At 40.6% G+C, this 18539-nt stretch overlaps 1 protein-coding gene across 2 annotated transcripts in view; it reads right to left on the bottom strand.

Annotated features, from left to right (window-relative positions):
• Positions 1-383: 383 nt before the first annotated feature.
• SLC17A8 (solute carrier family 17 member 8) overlaps positions 384-18539 on the bottom strand; it is a 66420-nt gene continuing 48264 nt past the window's right edge. For both annotated transcript variants that reach the window (XM_010383571.2, XM_010383572.2), the window contains 4 exons: positions 18397-18529; positions 9788-9898; positions 4624-4751; positions 384-2621 (listed from right to left, as the gene is read on the bottom strand). In XM_010383571.2, the coding sequence (XP_010381873.2) occupies positions 2277-2621; positions 4624-4751; positions 9788-9898; positions 18397-18529 (717 nt within the window). In that variant the 3' untranslated portion in view covers positions 384-2276. The remainder of the gene's footprint in view (positions 2622-4623; positions 4752-9787; positions 9899-18396; positions 18530-18539) is intronic.

The raw sequence follows: 18539 nt of genomic DNA, 5'->3' as shown, positions 1-18539 counted from the left end.
TCCACGGTTTGCATCCATGAGTTGACCTACAAATGGACATTTGCAGCAAAATGTACAATGACTTGCAAATGGCATCTGTCTGGTGTTAAAATGTAATTATTTATCCATTGCAACCTACACAGAGAAAAACCCATCACAACAAAATAATGTATTTTCTAGTTTTTAACACATTGATCCATGATTTCATTTTTTAAAAATACATATCATAAGGGCAAGTTACAGGAAAAATGTGGATTTTCTGCACATGACACCAACTTCAAATGATGCGATAAATACAACTTTGTGTCACAATGTATAATACTACCCTAAGGATTATCATGAGTGTTTAAAATACAATTATTTGACTTTATTAACATACACACAAAATAAAACACTGGCTATCATAAATTGCTAATTTTTTATTTTTTATTTTACTTAGCAAACAGCACAACTTTCACAATAAGTTCCAGGGATAATGGATAAAAATGACATAGCATGTTTTCTTTTCAATTGGAAAGTCCCCCAAAATGTTAAAAGATGATAATGATGATGACAGCTATTTACCTGGGCATTTTCTGCATGCTAGGAACTGTTCTATGGGGCTTGCATGGATTCACTCATTAAAGAGATTTAAAGATGTCTACTAACATAAATTGTATGCTAATGACATAAAGAATATTATTTAATGAAGAGTCGCAATTTTTCCCCAAGATTATTCCGTTTATAAAATACACTACAACTCAGCTAGTATTACTGGGGACCAGAAATACATGTGGGAGAAATTAGAAAAAAAAACACCCTACAATAATAAATTACAAATAAATCTATAATTTTTCCATATTATATCTTTCTTCCGAAAGTAGAAATAAAATTTTCAAAATCAATGAACAGGAAAATAATTTTATTTTCAAATAACCCTCTAGATGTCAACGTTAAAAATTTAAATATATCTAAAAGTATCCATGTAATTGCCTTATGCAATCAAAGGTGAATTTTTCAATAGTAACTGTAGGTCTAATTGTCCCAAATGTTTTCATTGTAGTATTTCCCTGTATAACTACTGCTATATTATTGTGATTTCCCTGAATATCATTCCAAATAGAGTTATCATGAATACTTTTGATACAAAATCATAATTTTGTATAATCTGATGAAACTTCCTATTATAATCTCCAGCAGAGAAGGCTAAAGATATACATTTTTTTAATTAGAAAATTATTTCAGGAGAATTTTACCTAAGAAAACACATTAACCTACTTCTTAAATTATTAAATGTCTTAAAAGTTTACAAGTAATTTGGGACATCATTTAGCTACATTCTTAATGTTATGGAAAGTTGAAATCTAATAATCAAACTCTTGTTTACTGCTTTCAGCCATTTTGACCATCAGATTCCTAAAAATTTGGCTCTCTTGCTTAGCTTTTCTTTAAAAAAAACTATTTGAATCTCTGATGTAGTCTGTGACCCTTATTACTTTAAAGACTATGGAGTCACAGAACCATTTGACTCCTCAGATAACATAGAACACTGAGGGTCTTTGAATCTAGCCTCTCACACATTTGAATCCCCTCTGCCTCATCAACCCAAATGTTTCCCTTCCCTGACACCTGCTAAAATGGTGAATTACTCACAATTACTCCATTGTCAGTTTTCATTATTACAAATGTCTTCCCTACACTGAATGGAAATCTTCTTCCCAAAAACTGCCACCTATTGGGAGCTTCAACAATCTCAGCACTGACCCTGGCAGATGACCTTGAGCAAGTTCATTTGTTGTTGCTTTAGATTCCTTGGTTATAAAATGGGGATAAGAAATGTGTGTCATAAAGGTGCGGAGATTAAATAAGAGTGTTTATAAAGCACCTGCCACAATGTGGGGTTTATTGGGAATATGAAGCCCTCCTCTGCATGGCTACCCTAGAGATGTGGTGGCAGCTACTGCTAGTGTTTACAGTCCTTCTGGCCAAACATCCCCATTTCCTTCAATGTTTCTTTGAACAACATGGTATTGTCTCCATTTTCATCTAGTCATTCCTTTCTGAGTAAGTTCAGCTCTTTGAGAGAAGGGTCAACTGTCAATTCAAAAAGTATGTATTATCAACTATGTTACCAGCTGAGCGCAGCTCCTTACCTATACGTGTCATTGAAAGATAGTATTTCTCTTTTCCTTGTTGCTGGTCAGATCTTCTCCCCTCCCCATATTTGGACTTCTGACAAGCTGGGCTAAAAGAAAGGCAATAGGTATGGATAGTTTCTGGTTCTAAAGTAAGGAGAAGACAGAAGTGCCCCTCAGACATTAGGATGTAGCTGAGAAGTTTCTCTCTTCATTCTGGTAGGATGTCGGCTCTTCCTCATCAAGGGTCGCTCCTCTCTGTCCTTTCCATTCCTTCTTCTGGACTTCACAATTCTGGATGGTGGCTCCATAAGACATCTTCTTTTTGGGACTCACAAAACTCTCATGGTTGAGTTCTGTCTCCTCAGCTAACTCATCCTGGTCAATGATTCCACATTTCTCCTCAGAGAGATTCTCTGGGTCAGCCCACTCCTGTTTCTCCCCAGAAGCAAAGACCCCATAGAAGATCACACCACTGTAATGCACCAGGGCAGCTATGAGGAACACATTCTGCCATTCTTCACGGGTCTGAATAAGGAAATAAAGTGCCAATTAATGTTTTAACTAAAACCAGAGATTACCAGTATGTCATGGAGGCCTCTACTGGGAAAAAGCACCTGCCCATTTGGAAGACAATGCTCTGTTCCTTGGGAGGGAGGATGTGTGTCAGAAGCACCATCCAGGATTCAAACCTAATTTAAAAGAAAAACTTAAAAAATGAAAGTTAAGACTACAATGAATATAAAAGTTAGACATGACAATAAATATGAATTTTTTTTAATTTAGAAAATACATTTTTTTTTTTTTTTTGAGACGGAGTCTCACTCTGTCGCCCAGGCTGGAGTGCAGTGGCACCACCTTGGCTCACTGCAAGCTCCGCCTCCCAGGTTCACGCCATTCTCCTGCCTCAGCCTCCCGAGTAGCTGGGACTACAGGCACCCGCCACCTCGCCAGGCTAATTTTTTTTGTATTTTTAGTAGAGACGGGGTTTCACCATGTTAGCCAGGATGGTCTCGATTTCCTGACCTCGTGATCTGCCCTCCTCGGCCTCCCAAAGTGCTGGGATTGCACGAAAATACATTTTAAAATAAACAGCACATAAAAATATTAATACATGCAGTACCATTGCATAGCTTTTTGAATACTCAAATGGGGTTTCCCTTCACATAGTCAGCTAAATTAAACTTGTTTTAGGAACCCGCCATTGTAAATATCAGAATTCTCCTTCTTGCTTATTGTTGGATACATAACAATATTTGAGCCATTAAAGTTCTCACCCTTGACTGGCAAGAACTTTATTTATAATCATATTTTCAGTGTAAAAAAAATGTATGTCAAAAAATAGTGGGAATTTGTGTCTAAGGTTGAGGGAAGATATCTTGGATGTAATAGTCAGGTTATCAGTCGTATAATTTCATGAACAGAGAGGGAAAACATGAATTCACTGCCTATAAAATCCTACCTTCTTTTTCTGTCAAAAGGTAAGAAAATTTATCTCACACCTTTTTTTTTTTTTTTTTTTTTTTTTTTGAGACAGAGTCTCGCTCTGTCACCCAGGCTGGAGTGCAGTGGCGCTATCTGGGCTCACTGCAAGCTCCACCTCCCAGGTTCACGCCATTCTCCTGCCTCAGCCTCCTGAGTAGCTGGGACTACAGGCGCCCGCCACCTCGCCCGGCTAGTTTTTTTTTTTGTATTTTTAGTAGAGACGGGGTTTCACCTTGTTAGCCAGGATGGTTTGGATCTCCTGACCTCGTGATCCGCCCGCCTCGGCCTCCCAAAGTGCTGGGATTACAGGCGTGAGCCACCGCACCCGGCCCTCTCACACTTTCTTCTGCAGGAAGCTGAAAAAACTTCTGAAGTTATATTTGTAATAGGCAATCCAACTAAGAAAGTAGTTGAGGGAAAAAAAGTCCCATGGTATCAAAGAATTTTTATTTGCAGAAAGCAGCATCTTGAGACGTTTCAGTGACAAAGATAAATAAATCACGTGGGCTGTGGTTGAATTCTGGATGGATCTGCCTCTACCACTCACCCTAGTCTAAATTCACAAAGGCTCAGTAACAACTGGGTAGGTTATTAATGTCCTGTTTATTTTATTCTTAACAAGGAAGTAGAATAGCACTCATCTTTTCATGCTGAAACATGCTAAGCAATGGATAGAATTAGGTTATAAAGTTTAATCATTGAGAATGAGAAAACAATCTTCAGTAACTCATTTATCCCGAGTTGACTGCCTCAGTTTCTTCTTTGTGTCTCTAAACAGTTTCTAAGGCCCATACCCCTCTCCCCAGATTTTTATTCCTCAATTGAAGAAACATAGAACAAAACAACAATTAGCCTTGGTGCCATTGATAAGCAATGATTTGAAAATCAGAAGAAGAAAATAAAAAAAAAAAAGAAGTTCAGCTGACTCAGTCAAGGTCAAGGACATACACATTTACAGACTGCGGTAGAGCCTTGAAATCTCAAGTTTGTGTTAGTGCTCCAGTCCTCTGATACTGTAACCCACAGCCACAAAGGAGACCTTTACCTTGTGCCTGGTCATTGCACCGACAATGAGGGGACAGACCATTCCAGAGAGGGTTCCCACTCCATTTGAGATCCCCATGAGAATGCTGGCATAGCGGGGGGCAATGTCCAGGTGGTTGACATTAAAACCTACAGTGAAGCCAAAACCTCAAAATCAGAGTCAAGAACAGAATTCCAAATACACCTTGTAGGTTCTGAATTCCAAAATACGGTGTTTGGCGCAATATTGAAAAGCCTAAAGACTGAATCATATTTATTCAGAGTAAATAATCATGCAGTCATATGCAGTATGACGAGACCAAAGCTTGCTTTATAATATTCCCGCTCCTGCCCTTGACTTACTCCTAAAAGGCAGCCAAGAGTAAGCCTACCTTATTGGCCACATGGCCACATTTTCACAAAATGAAAATGGTGCTTTTTAATGAAACATTTGCACAAACATTGGGAGAACCTCTGCAATTTACAAAACAAAACACTTTCACACACCTACTGGATTTGGAGTTTGTAAATCTGGACTTGAATCTTATTTCTTCTCTGTAAACAAGTAATTTGGGGGCCTTTGTTTCTTCATCTCCCATATGAGGATAATATTACTACTCACTCCATAAAGTGATAGAGTGATAGAGACTCAGGGGAAATAGGTATGTGAAGCAAATATCGAAGCTATACTACCACTACTACTACTACTACCTTCTGCTGCCACTGCCAAGTAACTCCCTCTCTTTGAGGTTTTCTATCAAAAGATAATGCTGCTGGCTGGGCATGGTGGCTCACGCCTATAATCTCAGCACTTTGGGAGGCCGAGGTGGGTGGATCACCTGAGGTCAGAAGTTTGAGACCAGCCTGGCCAACATGGCAAAATCTCACCTCTACTAAAAATACAAAAATTAGGCAGGCCTGGTGGCATATGCCTGTAATCCCAGCTACTTGGGAGGCTGAGACAGGAGAATTGCTTGAACCCAGAAGGCGGAAGTTGCAGCAAACTGAGATCCGACGTTGTCAATATATTGCAGGGTTGCATGTTTGAATCAGACAGACTTCAGTTCTGGTAGCTTAATTGAGATACAAGCCTAGACCAAGGATCTAAACTTCCTGAACCTCAGTTTCTTTATCTATATAATGGCATAACGATTCTTATAACATTGACGTAGGAATTAAGTTAAATAATGTGTGTTAACTACACGGTGCATAGACATGTAAACCAACTTGCATGCTCTTTACAGGTGGTTAGCCATCCGTCTTGTTTACCACCATCTCCCCTGAACTAGCAAAGTGCCTGGCACATTGTAGTCACTCAATAAATAGTTGCTAAATTAATTACCACCTTCACCTACTGAAATTATAGCAAGGAGTTGTAGGCTTTATTCATCTTTTTGTTTTCCTTTGCTTTGCTTTTTACTTCTCTATTCTGTGCAAAAAAACTGAAAATAGGACTTAAAATATTTTTTGTTCTAATTTGGCACATTGGTTGGTTGTCTTTTCTACCTCCCTTCGGGGAGAAATTTTGAGAAAACTTTTTGGTAATGATAAACATAGCTTCTCTTTCAGGTCAATGTGCCAAATGATCAGAATATAAAACAGCTGCAAGTTCATTAATCTTATCATTGATTTGAATGTGATAAAGACTTTATTAGAAAAGAATCCAGAGATAAGAAGCAATTAATATGATTGTTGAGTATTATGCTCTGATACAAAGCCTGGGCAACTGCATTCAGCTAAAGATAATGTGGGAAAAGCCATTTAGGTTTCTAGCTGTACAATCTTGACATTTGGGGAGGAGGGGAAATCACTGAGAAATTGAGATATTGATAGATTTTTATAGCAGATGAAAAAAATTACGCACAAACTGAGAGAATCTGTCTTCTCTGTATAGGACATTTCCCAAAACAGGCATCACTCATTCCTTGTCTATTTTTAACCTCATCTATCTCAGTAGTCTTGTCCATAATCAGCTCCTAAATTGTGCCTGTCAGTCTTCCCTGGCATCCATGTTTATTCCTTTAAAAGTTGGCAGACAGTAGATCCTAAGGAATTACTGCCCCCGTGGCCATAATCCCTCCCACAGTGTCATTGCTGGGACCAACAGACCTTTATTCCACACTCCCAGTCACTTCGCTGGGCAAGTTAAACCACACTTTGGTTTCCCCACCAATAAAGTGAATATAGCAATACCCTTCTCATCAAGGTTGCGATGAGGATTAAATGAAATCATGTTTAAAAAGTGGCAAGAAGGCCAGATGTGGTGGTTCATGCCCATAATCTCAATACTTTGAGAGGCCGAGGCAGGAGAATCACTTGAGGCCAGGAGTTCAAGATCAGCCTAGGCAACATTGTGAGACCCTGTCTCGAAAATAAATAAATAAATAAATTTATATACACACACACACACACACACACACATATATATAAGCATGGTGGCACATGCCTGTAGCCCCAGCTACTCAGGAGGCTGAGGCAGGAGAATCAGTTGAGCATGGGAGGCAGAGGCTACAATGATCCGTGATCATGTCACTGCACTCCAGCCTGCGTGACAGAGCGAGACCCTGTCTAATGTTTTTTTTTTTTTTTTTTTTTTTTGAGACAGAATCTCTCTTTGTCACCCAGGCTAGAGTGCAGTGGTGCAATCTTGGCTCACTGCAACCTCAGCCTCCCCAGTAGCTGGGACTACAGGCACATACCACCACAACCAACTAATATTTGTATTTTCAGTAGACATGGGGTTTCACCATGTTGGCCAGGCTGGTCTCGAACTCCTGATCTCAGGTGATCCATCTGCCTCGGCCTCCCAAAGTGTTGGGATTACAGGCATGAGCCACTGCACAAGGCAAGAAACCCTGTCTAAAAAAAAAAGGAAAAAAAAAAAGCAGCTTCTGTGATTTGGAGTATTGGGTTTCTCTCCTTCAGACTGTGACTTAATTGGCAATCGGGGGAAAGGAAGCAATATGAGCTTGAACATTTCAGTATCTCTGGGAACAGGATATGGATCTCTTTTGCTCACAAAGTCATCAAGGGAAGGCGTTCCTTAGCATCCTACTGGAAGCAAGTCGTGATTGCTGTGCCCTTGCTACTCAAAGTGTGGATTGCCCTGCAGCAGCAGCAGCAGCAGCAGCGCTGGGGAGCTTACTAAAACTGCAGAATCTCAGGCTCCACTCTAGAGCTACCAAGTCAGAATCTGCATTCTGAAATATCCTATGGTGATTTCACATAACTCTTTGAGAAGCACTGGGCTGGTGTGTGTACTAATAGAACAATAATGGTGAACACTCGTTAATTTTGTTATGCATCTGGCACTGTGCTAAGGGCTTCAAATAAATAAAGCTAAGGTTTTTATTTGAATAAATACTTCCACTAGAATGCAAACTTTATGGGGATGGACTCTTTCATTCATTCACGGCAATATCCCCAGTGCTAAGACTAACACCCAGCCCACAAGAAGTGCGAGGAAATGCATGAATTATCTAAGTTTATCCTCCCAACAACCCTATGAGTTGCTGTTTCATCTCTCCAGTCTCTAGATGAGAAAACTGAAGCTTGAGAGTTTTCGTAATTTAGCAATTTTTTTCTTTTATAAATAGTAAGTAGGAAAGAGGGCCTCAAACCCCACCCCAGATCTATGCATCTCTAAACCGAATTACTTAGCTGCAAGTTACTTTTAATTTAGACTTTTACTTTATTTTCTAATTTAACTATTCATCAGCTCTATTTATTTTGACAGATACAAGCCCCTGTCTTAGGGCAGTTTAGACCAGAGGTTCCATATTTTTCTATTCTTGGACACTAACACTATTTGATATTTGAGGCAACCTGGAATAATGGAAGGAGCATAGCCTTTGGGCCACACAGAAGTGTACTGGCATCCTTCCTCTGCCACTAACTGTGTGACATTAGGAAAGTATTAAATTTTTCTGAGCTTTAGTAAAATAGTGAAAAATCAGTAACGTAGTGATATACTACTACTTGCTTCACAATGTTGTGAGATATATGCAATATATGTAAAATTTTCTTTAAGTAACCATTTTTTATTTTTATTTTATTTATTTATTTATTTATTTATTTATCTCGAGACAGGGTCTTACTCTGTCATCCAGGCTGGAGTGCAGTGGCACGAAGTCAGCTCACTGCAACCTCCAACTCCCAGACTCAAGTCATCCTCTCACCTCAACCTCCTGAGTAACTGGGACCGCAGGTGTGCGCCATTACACTTAGCTAACTTTTTGTAATTTTTGTAGAGATGGGTTTTTGCCATGTTGCCCAGGCTGGTCTCGAACTCCTGGGCTCAAGTGATGGATTCATCTCAGTCTCCCAAAGTGCTACGATTACATGCATAAGCCAGCGCACCCGGCCAGTAACCATATTTCTTATTACAATGTTTTAAAGATAGACGAACAACTAAATTTCACCCTTTGGCCCAGTTTTGCATAGGAAGCTTCTGATATGATTGCCCTCTGGCCTCTCTCTCACATACAGTAGACCGGTTTCTGCTCCTGTAAAATGGGGATCGTAACAGCACTGCTACCCAGCAGAGTAGTTGTGAGAGAGACAGGGCTTAATACACGCAGATCGCATGGAACAGTCCCTGGCACAGAATCTGTGCTTGGTCATCACTAGCTCATATCATCACTGTCATTATTCTTAGCAGCTTTACCTGGTTCAGAAAGTCACTTCCTCTCTCTGGACCCACATTTTCTTGTTTGGAAAATGAAAGTAATGGAGTAGACAAAAATCTAAAGAAGGTTTTCACTCTTAAAAAAGCTTCTGATTCTATGACTGTAATGATACTCACAGTTCTTTAGCAAGAGGCAAGGCTTTAAAAAGTCACAGGAGCCTCTATCAGGTAGGGTGACATGGTGCTAAAGTATGTAAGTCCACTTCACCCAGGACATATGCTTGGGCCTCTGCTCATATCTCAGAAGGGTCATCTGCGCTTTGTGTCTTTTCCCATAACAAGGTAAGTAGGAAAAATTCCACTTTAACTGAACTCCCAAGCCCAGTTCTCAGTGATCTTACAAAATCACCCCCACTAGATGACATTCTCTGGGCAGTGGTCCTGCTATCTGAGAATGGACTGGTTCCTGAAAGAAGGTGCTACAATATCCTTGTCCTTCCTTCTTCCTGGGACTTGTTGAATCTATCGTCAAGACCTGGAAACCCAAAGGACACATTACCTGAAATAGCAAAGCCACTAAATCCTACAGCAAGCACCAGAAAGGAGATAGCCACCCCTTTGGTATGGGAAAAGCCAACCACCAGGAGTAAGGTTGCCTCCATGCCAAAACCTGCAAGTGGAAACAGCAAGGGAAAACAAAATGTCATTTTCATATCAGTCAATCCAAGTTCATTTATTTATCAAATAAGAACTAACCTATAATTCCACAGACCTAAATTTATTTTGTTTGTGTTTTTTTTTTTTGTTGTTTGTTTGTTTGTTTTTAAGTTCTGGAATTTAATTTTTTTTTTTTTTTTTTTTTACTTGAAGTTCTGGGATTTAAGTTCAGGAATACATGTGCAGAATGTGCAGGTTTGCTACATAGGTATACATGTGCCATGGTGGTTTGCTGCACCTATCAACCCATCATATAGGTTTTAGGCCCCACATGCATTAGGTATTTGCCCTAATGCTCTCCTTCCCCTTGCCCCCTAGCAGGCCCCAGTGTGTGATGTTCTCTTCCCTGTATCCATGTGTTCTCATTGTTCATCTCCCACTTACGAGTGGGGACATGCGGTGTTTGGTTTTCTGTTCCCCCACAGACCTGCATTCTAGTACAGAGATTACAATGCCACCCAGGTATTTCGTGACTACATGACTGCTAATATTCCCTGGGTGCTCGCAAACTTTCTAACATTATTCCGGTGCACCTTGAACACCACACGGTCCCAATAGGTTCCAGTGATGCTCCTGAGATGAGGGATGCTATTTATTAGTTGCTTCATGGGTAATTGCCCCTACCATTGTTAAATACTAAAACTCTACTATATAACTGTGGTAATGATTCCCCTTTGACTAGTTATGGCCTTTCCCATGAAAGTAAAATGACAACACTCTAATATTTGTTGCCAAAAGCAACCAGAAAGCTGTAGCAAATATCTGAAACAAACAAGAAAAAATAAACACAGCACTTCACCACTTGCAAAGCAAAAGTCAAAATTTTTCTATTTCAGAAGTTCACCAAGCTCTCAGGCCTCTTAAACAACAACAACAAACAATACATGAGATTTTTGCACAGAAAATATTGCAGAACAAAAGTACTTTCTGTTCCTTTCATTCTGAATAAGTGAGTCTAGCAAAATAAAAAAAAAAAAAGAATGAGGAAATTATGAAGTTTCTTCTCACCCGAAAAAAGAAGTTCAGCTAACAGCAGACAGAATGATATTTATATCATTTCCAAGTATATAGAATGCCTTAGGACGGGCAAGAGACAATTAGTGGTGCTTCATTTGGAGACTGCTGATTCCAGACATCTCCACACAACTGTCCTACAGTACCTCAAACGCAATATGCCCAAATCAATTCTCTCATCCCCTGTTTTTTATTTATTATTATTATTATTATTATTATTATTATTATTATTGAGACAGAGTCTTGCTCTTATCACTCAGGCTGGAGTACAATGGTGTGATCTCGGCTCACTGCAACTTCTGCCTCCCAGGTTCAAATGATTCTCCTGCCTCAGCCTCCCAAGTAGCTGGAATTATAGGCATGCCCCACCATGCCCAGCTAATTTTGTATTATTAGTAGAGTCGGGGTGTTTCCATGTTGGTCAGGCTGGTTTCGCCATGTTGGCCAGGCTGGCCACTCCTGACCTCAGGTGGTCCACCCACTTCAGCCTCCCAAAGTGCTGGGATTACAGGTGTGAGCCACCGCCCCGGCCTCTTCCCCTATTTTTTTACTCCTAAACAAACAATGCAAACCATCACCATCACGTGCTTTCTTCTCCTTCTCTAAATTAATCTTCTATATTCCGTGTTTAGAACCCAGTCTTTAGAGTCCAACTGGTATGGGTTCACTTTCCACTTCAAAATCACTAATTGTGTGACCTTGAACAAGTTACTACACCTCTTAGATTCCTCATCCAAAAAATGGAGATAATACCACAGCCTTGTGAGGTATTGGAAGAGTGAATGAAATTGGTATATGAGGTACTGAGTGTGGCACATGGGCACAGCTCAACAAATGGTAGCCAGAAGTCCGATGCAGAAACTTCAGAACTGCCTTGGACTTCTCCTCCTGCCTCAGCTTTCACATACAAATCTGCAGGTTTGGCCTCGGAAATATCTGTGCCGTACAACTGCCACTTTCTCCTCCCCTGTCACTGCTTTAGTTCCAGCACCTGTGACCTCTTACCAGGACAACTGCAATAAGCCACCTTTTTTTCTCCTTTTGTTTGAGATGGAGTCGTGCTCTGTCGCCCACCCGGTTCAAGTGGTTCTCCTGACTCAGCCTCGCCAGTAGCTGGGATTATAACTCACCACCACGCCCAGCTAATTTTTTTTTTTTTTTTTTTTTTTGAGACGGAGTCTCGCTCTGTTGCCCAGGCTGGAGTACAGTGGCACGATCTCTGCTCACTGCAAGCTTTGCCTCCCGGGTTCACACCATTCTCCCACCTCAGCCTCCTGAGTAGCTGGGACTGCAGGCGCCTGCCACCACGCCCAGCTAATTTTTGTATTTTTTAGTAGAGATGCAGTTTCACCATGTTAGCCAGGGTGGTCTCAGTCTCCTGACCTCATGATCCACCCGCCTCAGCCTCCCAAAGTGCTGGGATTACAGGCGTGAGCCACCATGCCAGTCTAATTTTTGTATTTTTAGTAGAGGCTGGGTTTCCCCATGTTGGCCAGGCTGGTCTCGAACTCCTGACCTCAAGTGATTCACCTGCCTTGGCCTCCCAAAGTGCTGGGATTACAGGCCTGAACCACCATGCTCAGCCATAATAAGCCACTTTGGTAGTCTTCCCAACTCGTCCTCTTCTGATGCATTCTCAATACCACTGTCTTTCTAAGCCACATACCTCATTATTCGCTCCTGTGCTTAATATATTTGTCATGGGCTCCACATCATGAGTATAGTGTTCTATAATGAATCCCTCCTGCCGTTTCAGTTTCATCTTCTTCCAGACCTCATCTCTTTGCTTACTGCCCCCATTCTGTAGACAGCCCTCTGTGCTATAGACATACTCCTCTATTAGCTGTTTTCTAACCACACAATACTGTCTCATGCCCGTACATATTTTCACACATTGTTTCTTTACCTGGAATACTCTTCTGTCATGATTTTCTCTTTTTCTGAATAAATCTTACTATTTTTAAAGTCCAGATTAAATAGTGCCTCCTCTAGAAAGCTTCCCTAACAACCCTCTCCCTACCCTCAACCAATGAAGCTGACATCACCTTCTCATCATTTTATAGAACTTTTCAATATTGCTTTGTAACTTTTCATTTGTGTTTCTGCCTCTCCCACAAATCTGTATATTTAACACAGAGTATGGCTAGCATGTAGTATGCACTCAACAAATAATGTTTGGCCAGACATGGTGGTGCACACCTATAATTCCAGCTCTTTGGGAGGCCAAGGCAGGTGGATCACCTGAGGTCAGGAGTTCAAGACCAGCCTGGGCAACGTGGCAAAACCCCTGCTCTACAAAAATATGAAAGTTAGCCAGGCACAGTTGCATGTGCCTGTAATCCCAGCTACTCGGGAGGTTGAGGCAGGAGAATCACTTGAACCCGGGAGGTGGAGGTTGCAGTGAGCCGAGATTGCACCACTGCACTCCAGCCTGGGCAACAGAGTGAGACTCTGTCTCTAAATACATACATACATACATACATACATACATACATACATAACGTTTAATGAATTAATGCAAAGGAAAGGAAATGAGACCCAGGATCAAGAAAATAAGATTTACAAGCTAAAGTACTTACCGTAAATGATGGTTATTAATGTTTACCTTTTTGAACCATTTCTTCAACACTACTATAAAGAAGGGCAAGAACTAATAATTGTTGTAAATGACTTCTAAAGAGGATGAAATGTAATTAGGGAAGTCTTACTTTTAAAACTATAGGCTTTATATCATTGCTACTTTTTCTTAATTTTGTTTCAACATTTAAGATTACACATAGGGAAAAATTGGTAGTGTTTCATATACTAACTATATGTGTCTTAGAAGTGGCCTATCCTAAATAAGAAGATATCTGGCTGAAACTTCTTTTATTTTAACACTCTCAACAGAATCGTGCAGAAAGTTAATTCCCCCAAAGAATTAGAATGATGATATTATGTGAAGAATAAAACTTACAAATGATACATCAGCTTATCTGTAAGAAAAAAATTTGGGGCCAAATAGCAGATTGCCAATGGAAAAAAAGTATTTAAGAGCCTAAATGGTTTCTACTGACAGTTAAAATACTACAGACAGGGCTGCATGTTTCAGGAGCTTAAGGATAAAATTTGACCTTTAGGGGTAATGAGGAAATCCTTAAAACTGAACCTATTTAGAGTTGCCAAGAAAAGCAAAACTAGTACTTAAAGGCCTAAGAAATATTTTATTTCATATTAAAACAATCTGAAGTTCACACACGCAACTGATTCAGCCACAATAAAATTTTTGACCTCAGTTACACTTTACATGTTCTATAAAGGGTGCAGGACAAGAATTTGGCATCTGTCTTTAAGTATCATAGATGTGGACCCTGATTCAGAATGAATTGAACATCATGTCTTAAGGTGATCTGTTTTGCTTTAAATGATTTTAATGGCACATTAAAATCTATGGAAAGAAAAGATGACAGGCTCCAAGATATGTGTGATCCTTCTCAGATGAGAAATGCCTTCTATATTTCTTATTAGGAAACCAAAAAGCCGACCAAAATTCTCTGGAAGATCATACCAGTGCTTCATCATTTCCAAATCAACCTGCATTCTTCACTGATGGCACAAAACTTTGTTTTCATGTAGTTATCTCTGCTCTAGCATCTCTATATTTAAGCAGAAAAAAGTGGGACCATTATGGTCTTTTTAAAAATTTTATGTTCTATATATAACTCACTTGTCCTATTATGTCAAAATATAAAACAACATGAAAAGCCATGTGAAGAGGTATTTTTTAAAGATGGGAGATGAGGCAGAAAGATTCCACATATGCCTTCTAGTTTCTTCAGAAAAAAACTATTTCCTCTCAACAGGCACTTTGTTAGCAATTAAACATCTTTGAGAGTTCTCATCACCACAACATAACATCATCACCACCAATTAAGGAGAAACAGCAGAGGTATTGGGGCAGAATTAAATAGGAATAAGACATTCCCACAAAATATGCTCAAGAATCTCCAATGCATCTGGGTTTAGAAGAGGTTGTGCAAACAGTGTTTAAATCCAGAAGTTTCTTTAAAGTTGTTGGTTTAGAAGTACATGTTTTTGGCCAAGGGAAATACAACTGAATTGCAGATATTTGTTAAAGAACTCTTTGAAAAACTTCTGTGTTTTTTGTGTCTTGAATACAGGAGAAGAAAAGCAGCATTAACATTTGTGGAGAATTTTTTATAGGTTGAACACCACACTAAGTGTATTTATACATTGTATCATTTAATTATCATAACTATCCTCTGAAGTAAATATTATTATGTAGATTTTGAAGATGAGAAATGTTGGCCCCGAGAATTTAGAAATCGACCCCCCTCTCTCCATCTCCATTGCCACCTCATTTGTCCAAGCCACCATCTTCTCTAGACAGGACAACTGAAATTGCCTCCTACCTGGTCTCCCTTCTTTTACTCTTGTACCCTGCATAATTCCCCAGATTAAAAATACATAAATAAGGCCGGGCAAGGTGGTTCACGCCTGTAATCCCAGCACTTTGGGAGGCCGAGGCGGGTGGATTACTTGAGGTCAGGAGTTCAAGACCAGCCTGGCCAACATAGTGAAACCATGTCTCTACAAAAATACAAAAGATTAGCCAGGCCTAATGGCCCATGCCTGTAATCCCAGTTACTCAGGAAGCTGAGGCAGGAGAATCACTTGAATCCAAGAGGCAGAGGTTGCAGTGAGCTGAGATTGTGCCACTGCACTCCAGCCTGGGCAACAGAGCAAGACTCTGTCTCAAAAAAAAAAAAAAAATCAGACCATATCCATTCTGTGCTTTAAATCATCTGCATCTCAATGTACTTCAAATAAAACTCAAGCTCTGCATTCGCCGACAAGGCCTGCCATGATCTGACCCTAGAAAAACATCCCAATCCCATCTCCTGTCACTCAACCAGTCTGACTCCCCTTCCTTCTATTCTCACACAGGCCACATTCCTGCCTGCCCCAGGGTCATTGCACATACTGTTCCCTCTGCCTAAAATCTTTTCCTGAGAGAGTTGTAATAAGGCACCACATGATGAATTGCCAATATAGCCATGTGGACATATTCAGAGGGATCACTGGGAAATGGCATGGCTTTAAGGAAACACAAGAGGAGAAGAATTGAGCTGGATGTATAGAGAGGACTGGGGTAAGAGGTGAAGGTGAGAACTCACAGGGAAAGAGAAAAGGAGTGGGCAAAGTCAGAGACAGAAAGATATGTTCAGGACTTGGGTGAGGGCTGTTTAACTGGAGCAGAATTTTATCATTAGAAGGGTGAGGCTTTGGCTACTGTATTAGTTTTCATTTTTTTAATTTTTAATTTTTTAATAGAGACAAGTTCTCACTATATTGCCCTGACTGATTTCAAACTCCTGAGCTCAAGTGATCTGCCTGCCTCGACCTCCCAAAGTGCTAGAATTGCAGGCGTGAACCACTGCACCCGGCCTACCACTGTATTAGTTTTCATTTGCTGCTGTAATAAATTACCACAAACTCAGTGGCTCAAAACAATACAAATATCAACTATCTACTGAGGGATAGACTTAGGGGTCTTTAAGATCTATTCCAATGATTAGATGTCACCTCTAAAATATGCTCTGCACTATTGTACAGTTCTGGAGGCCGAGAATCCAAAATGGTACAGGACTAAAGTCAAGGCAGCAGCCTACGAAGTTGCATTCCTTCTGGGGGTGCTATGGCAGAATCTCTTCTTGTCTTCTCCAGCTTCTAGGGTCTACTTGCATTCCTTGGCTTGTGGCTGCATCACTCTGACTCCTGCCTCCACCATCACATCTTCTTTTCTGACTCTGACCCTCCTTCCTCCTTTTATAAGGATTATTGTGATTAGATTGGGCCCACCTAGATAATGCAGGATAAACTCCCATCTCAAGAACCTCAATTTAATCCCACCTGCAAAGTCCCTTTTGACATGTGAGGAAACATATTCACAGCTTCTGAAGATCAGGACATGGACATTATTCTGGCTGCTACAGCTCTCTTGGAGAGTACTTGAATACAATATCCCAGAGCTTCACCTCCTGCCCACCAGACAGCAGGCCTACATCCACTAACCCTCAGTCCCCTATAGGAAAGTTCAAGCTAAGGTCAGGCCCACACATCCCTGCCCGGGACCAGCAGTCAAGCAACTGGGAGAACAGGTGCCAACAGACTCTTAGGCTTTCTTCCCGAAATGCTCTGGGATCAGATCATGCCTGCTGCTGTGTCCCTCGGCAGTCTTCACTTCTAAACGTTCCAGACCTAGCTAATCTGTCAGAGCATGCGCAATCCGTCCCTTTCAACTTAATATCACAGTTGTGAGCTCTTGCCCATAGGTGGCGCTATCCTCTACCTCCTGCCCGCTCATCCTGATTGTAGTCCTCCAAAGAGGTAGCAGCAAACTAAGCTTTGGCGGTGGGCTCCGGCAGACCTGATACCTTGCAGGGATCTGCTACTTGAGCAAGTCCCTTTATTTTACCTCTGTTTCCTCATTGCAAATTGCATATAGTAATAGTACCTGCTCCATATGGTGGTTATGAAGATTTTTAAAATAATGTATGTAGAAGATTTAGCTTAATGTCTGGCACAGAAAGCATTCAACAAATGTTCATTTTCCAAGCTAAACAAAAAAGATGAGTTTTTTGAAAAGCACTTATGAACATTGTAGGGGTTCACAATTACTTTCAATACCTCTTTTGGGAAATCACCTAACATTCACTTTGTCTTTACAAAATTAAAACATAAAGCAGAAGCTAAATAAACCAGGAAAGAGAATGGGGTGTGTGTGTGTATACCCCATGCACAAGCATAGGTTAGGAGGAAAGGTTACTTTTCTTCTGTTTCTTACCAAAACATATGGATAGGTAGAAAGGTAAGGAGAGAAGGGAATAAACTACATAAGCAAACAATAAATGTGGAAGGATGTATGGAAGAGTCCCGGCTGGATGACCTCTTGGCAGGACTGTGATGTACCACACTCAAGTATCTGCTGAGGGACAGACTTAGAGGTCTTTAAGATCCACTCCAATGATTAAATGTCACTTTTTTTTTTTTTTTTTTTTTTTTTTTTTGAGACGAAGTCTCACTGTCGCCCAGGCTGGGGTGCAGTGGCACTATGTCGGCTCACTGCAAGCTTCGCCTCCTGGGTTCACGCCATTCTCCTGCCTCAGCCTCCCAAGTAGCTGGGACTACAGGCGCCCACCACCAAGCCTGGCTAATTTTTTATATTTTTAGTAGAGACGGGGTTTCACTGTGTTAGCCAAGATGGTCTCGATCTCCTGACCTCGTGATCTGCCCACCTCGGCCTCCCATAGTGCTGGGATTACAGGCGTGAGCCACAGTGCCCAGCCTAAAAGTCACTTCTTAATATATGCTCTGCAATTCCGCTTACCCTAATTCTACAAAAGCTGCCTAAGCCATCTATGAAATCCACAGTACCTCCACAGTTCATGATTTTTCTGACAGCAGTTGTGGTCAAAATTTGTCTGCTTCTTAAATAATCAGCCAATTGTCCTCCAATAGGTACAACGATTGTCATAACCATGTGTGGGACTGCTGACAAGAGACCCACCTGGAAGGGA

Source organism: Rhinopithecus roxellana, chromosome 10, assembly GCF_007565055.1.
Source record: "Rhinopithecus roxellana isolate Shanxi Qingling chromosome 10, ASM756505v1, whole genome shotgun sequence".
Taxonomy (NCBI): domain Eukaryota; kingdom Metazoa; phylum Chordata; class Mammalia; order Primates; family Cercopithecidae; genus Rhinopithecus; species Rhinopithecus roxellana.
The sequence above is the reverse complement of the archived record's forward strand: the minus strand, read 5'-3'. Positions and strand labels throughout refer to the sequence as shown.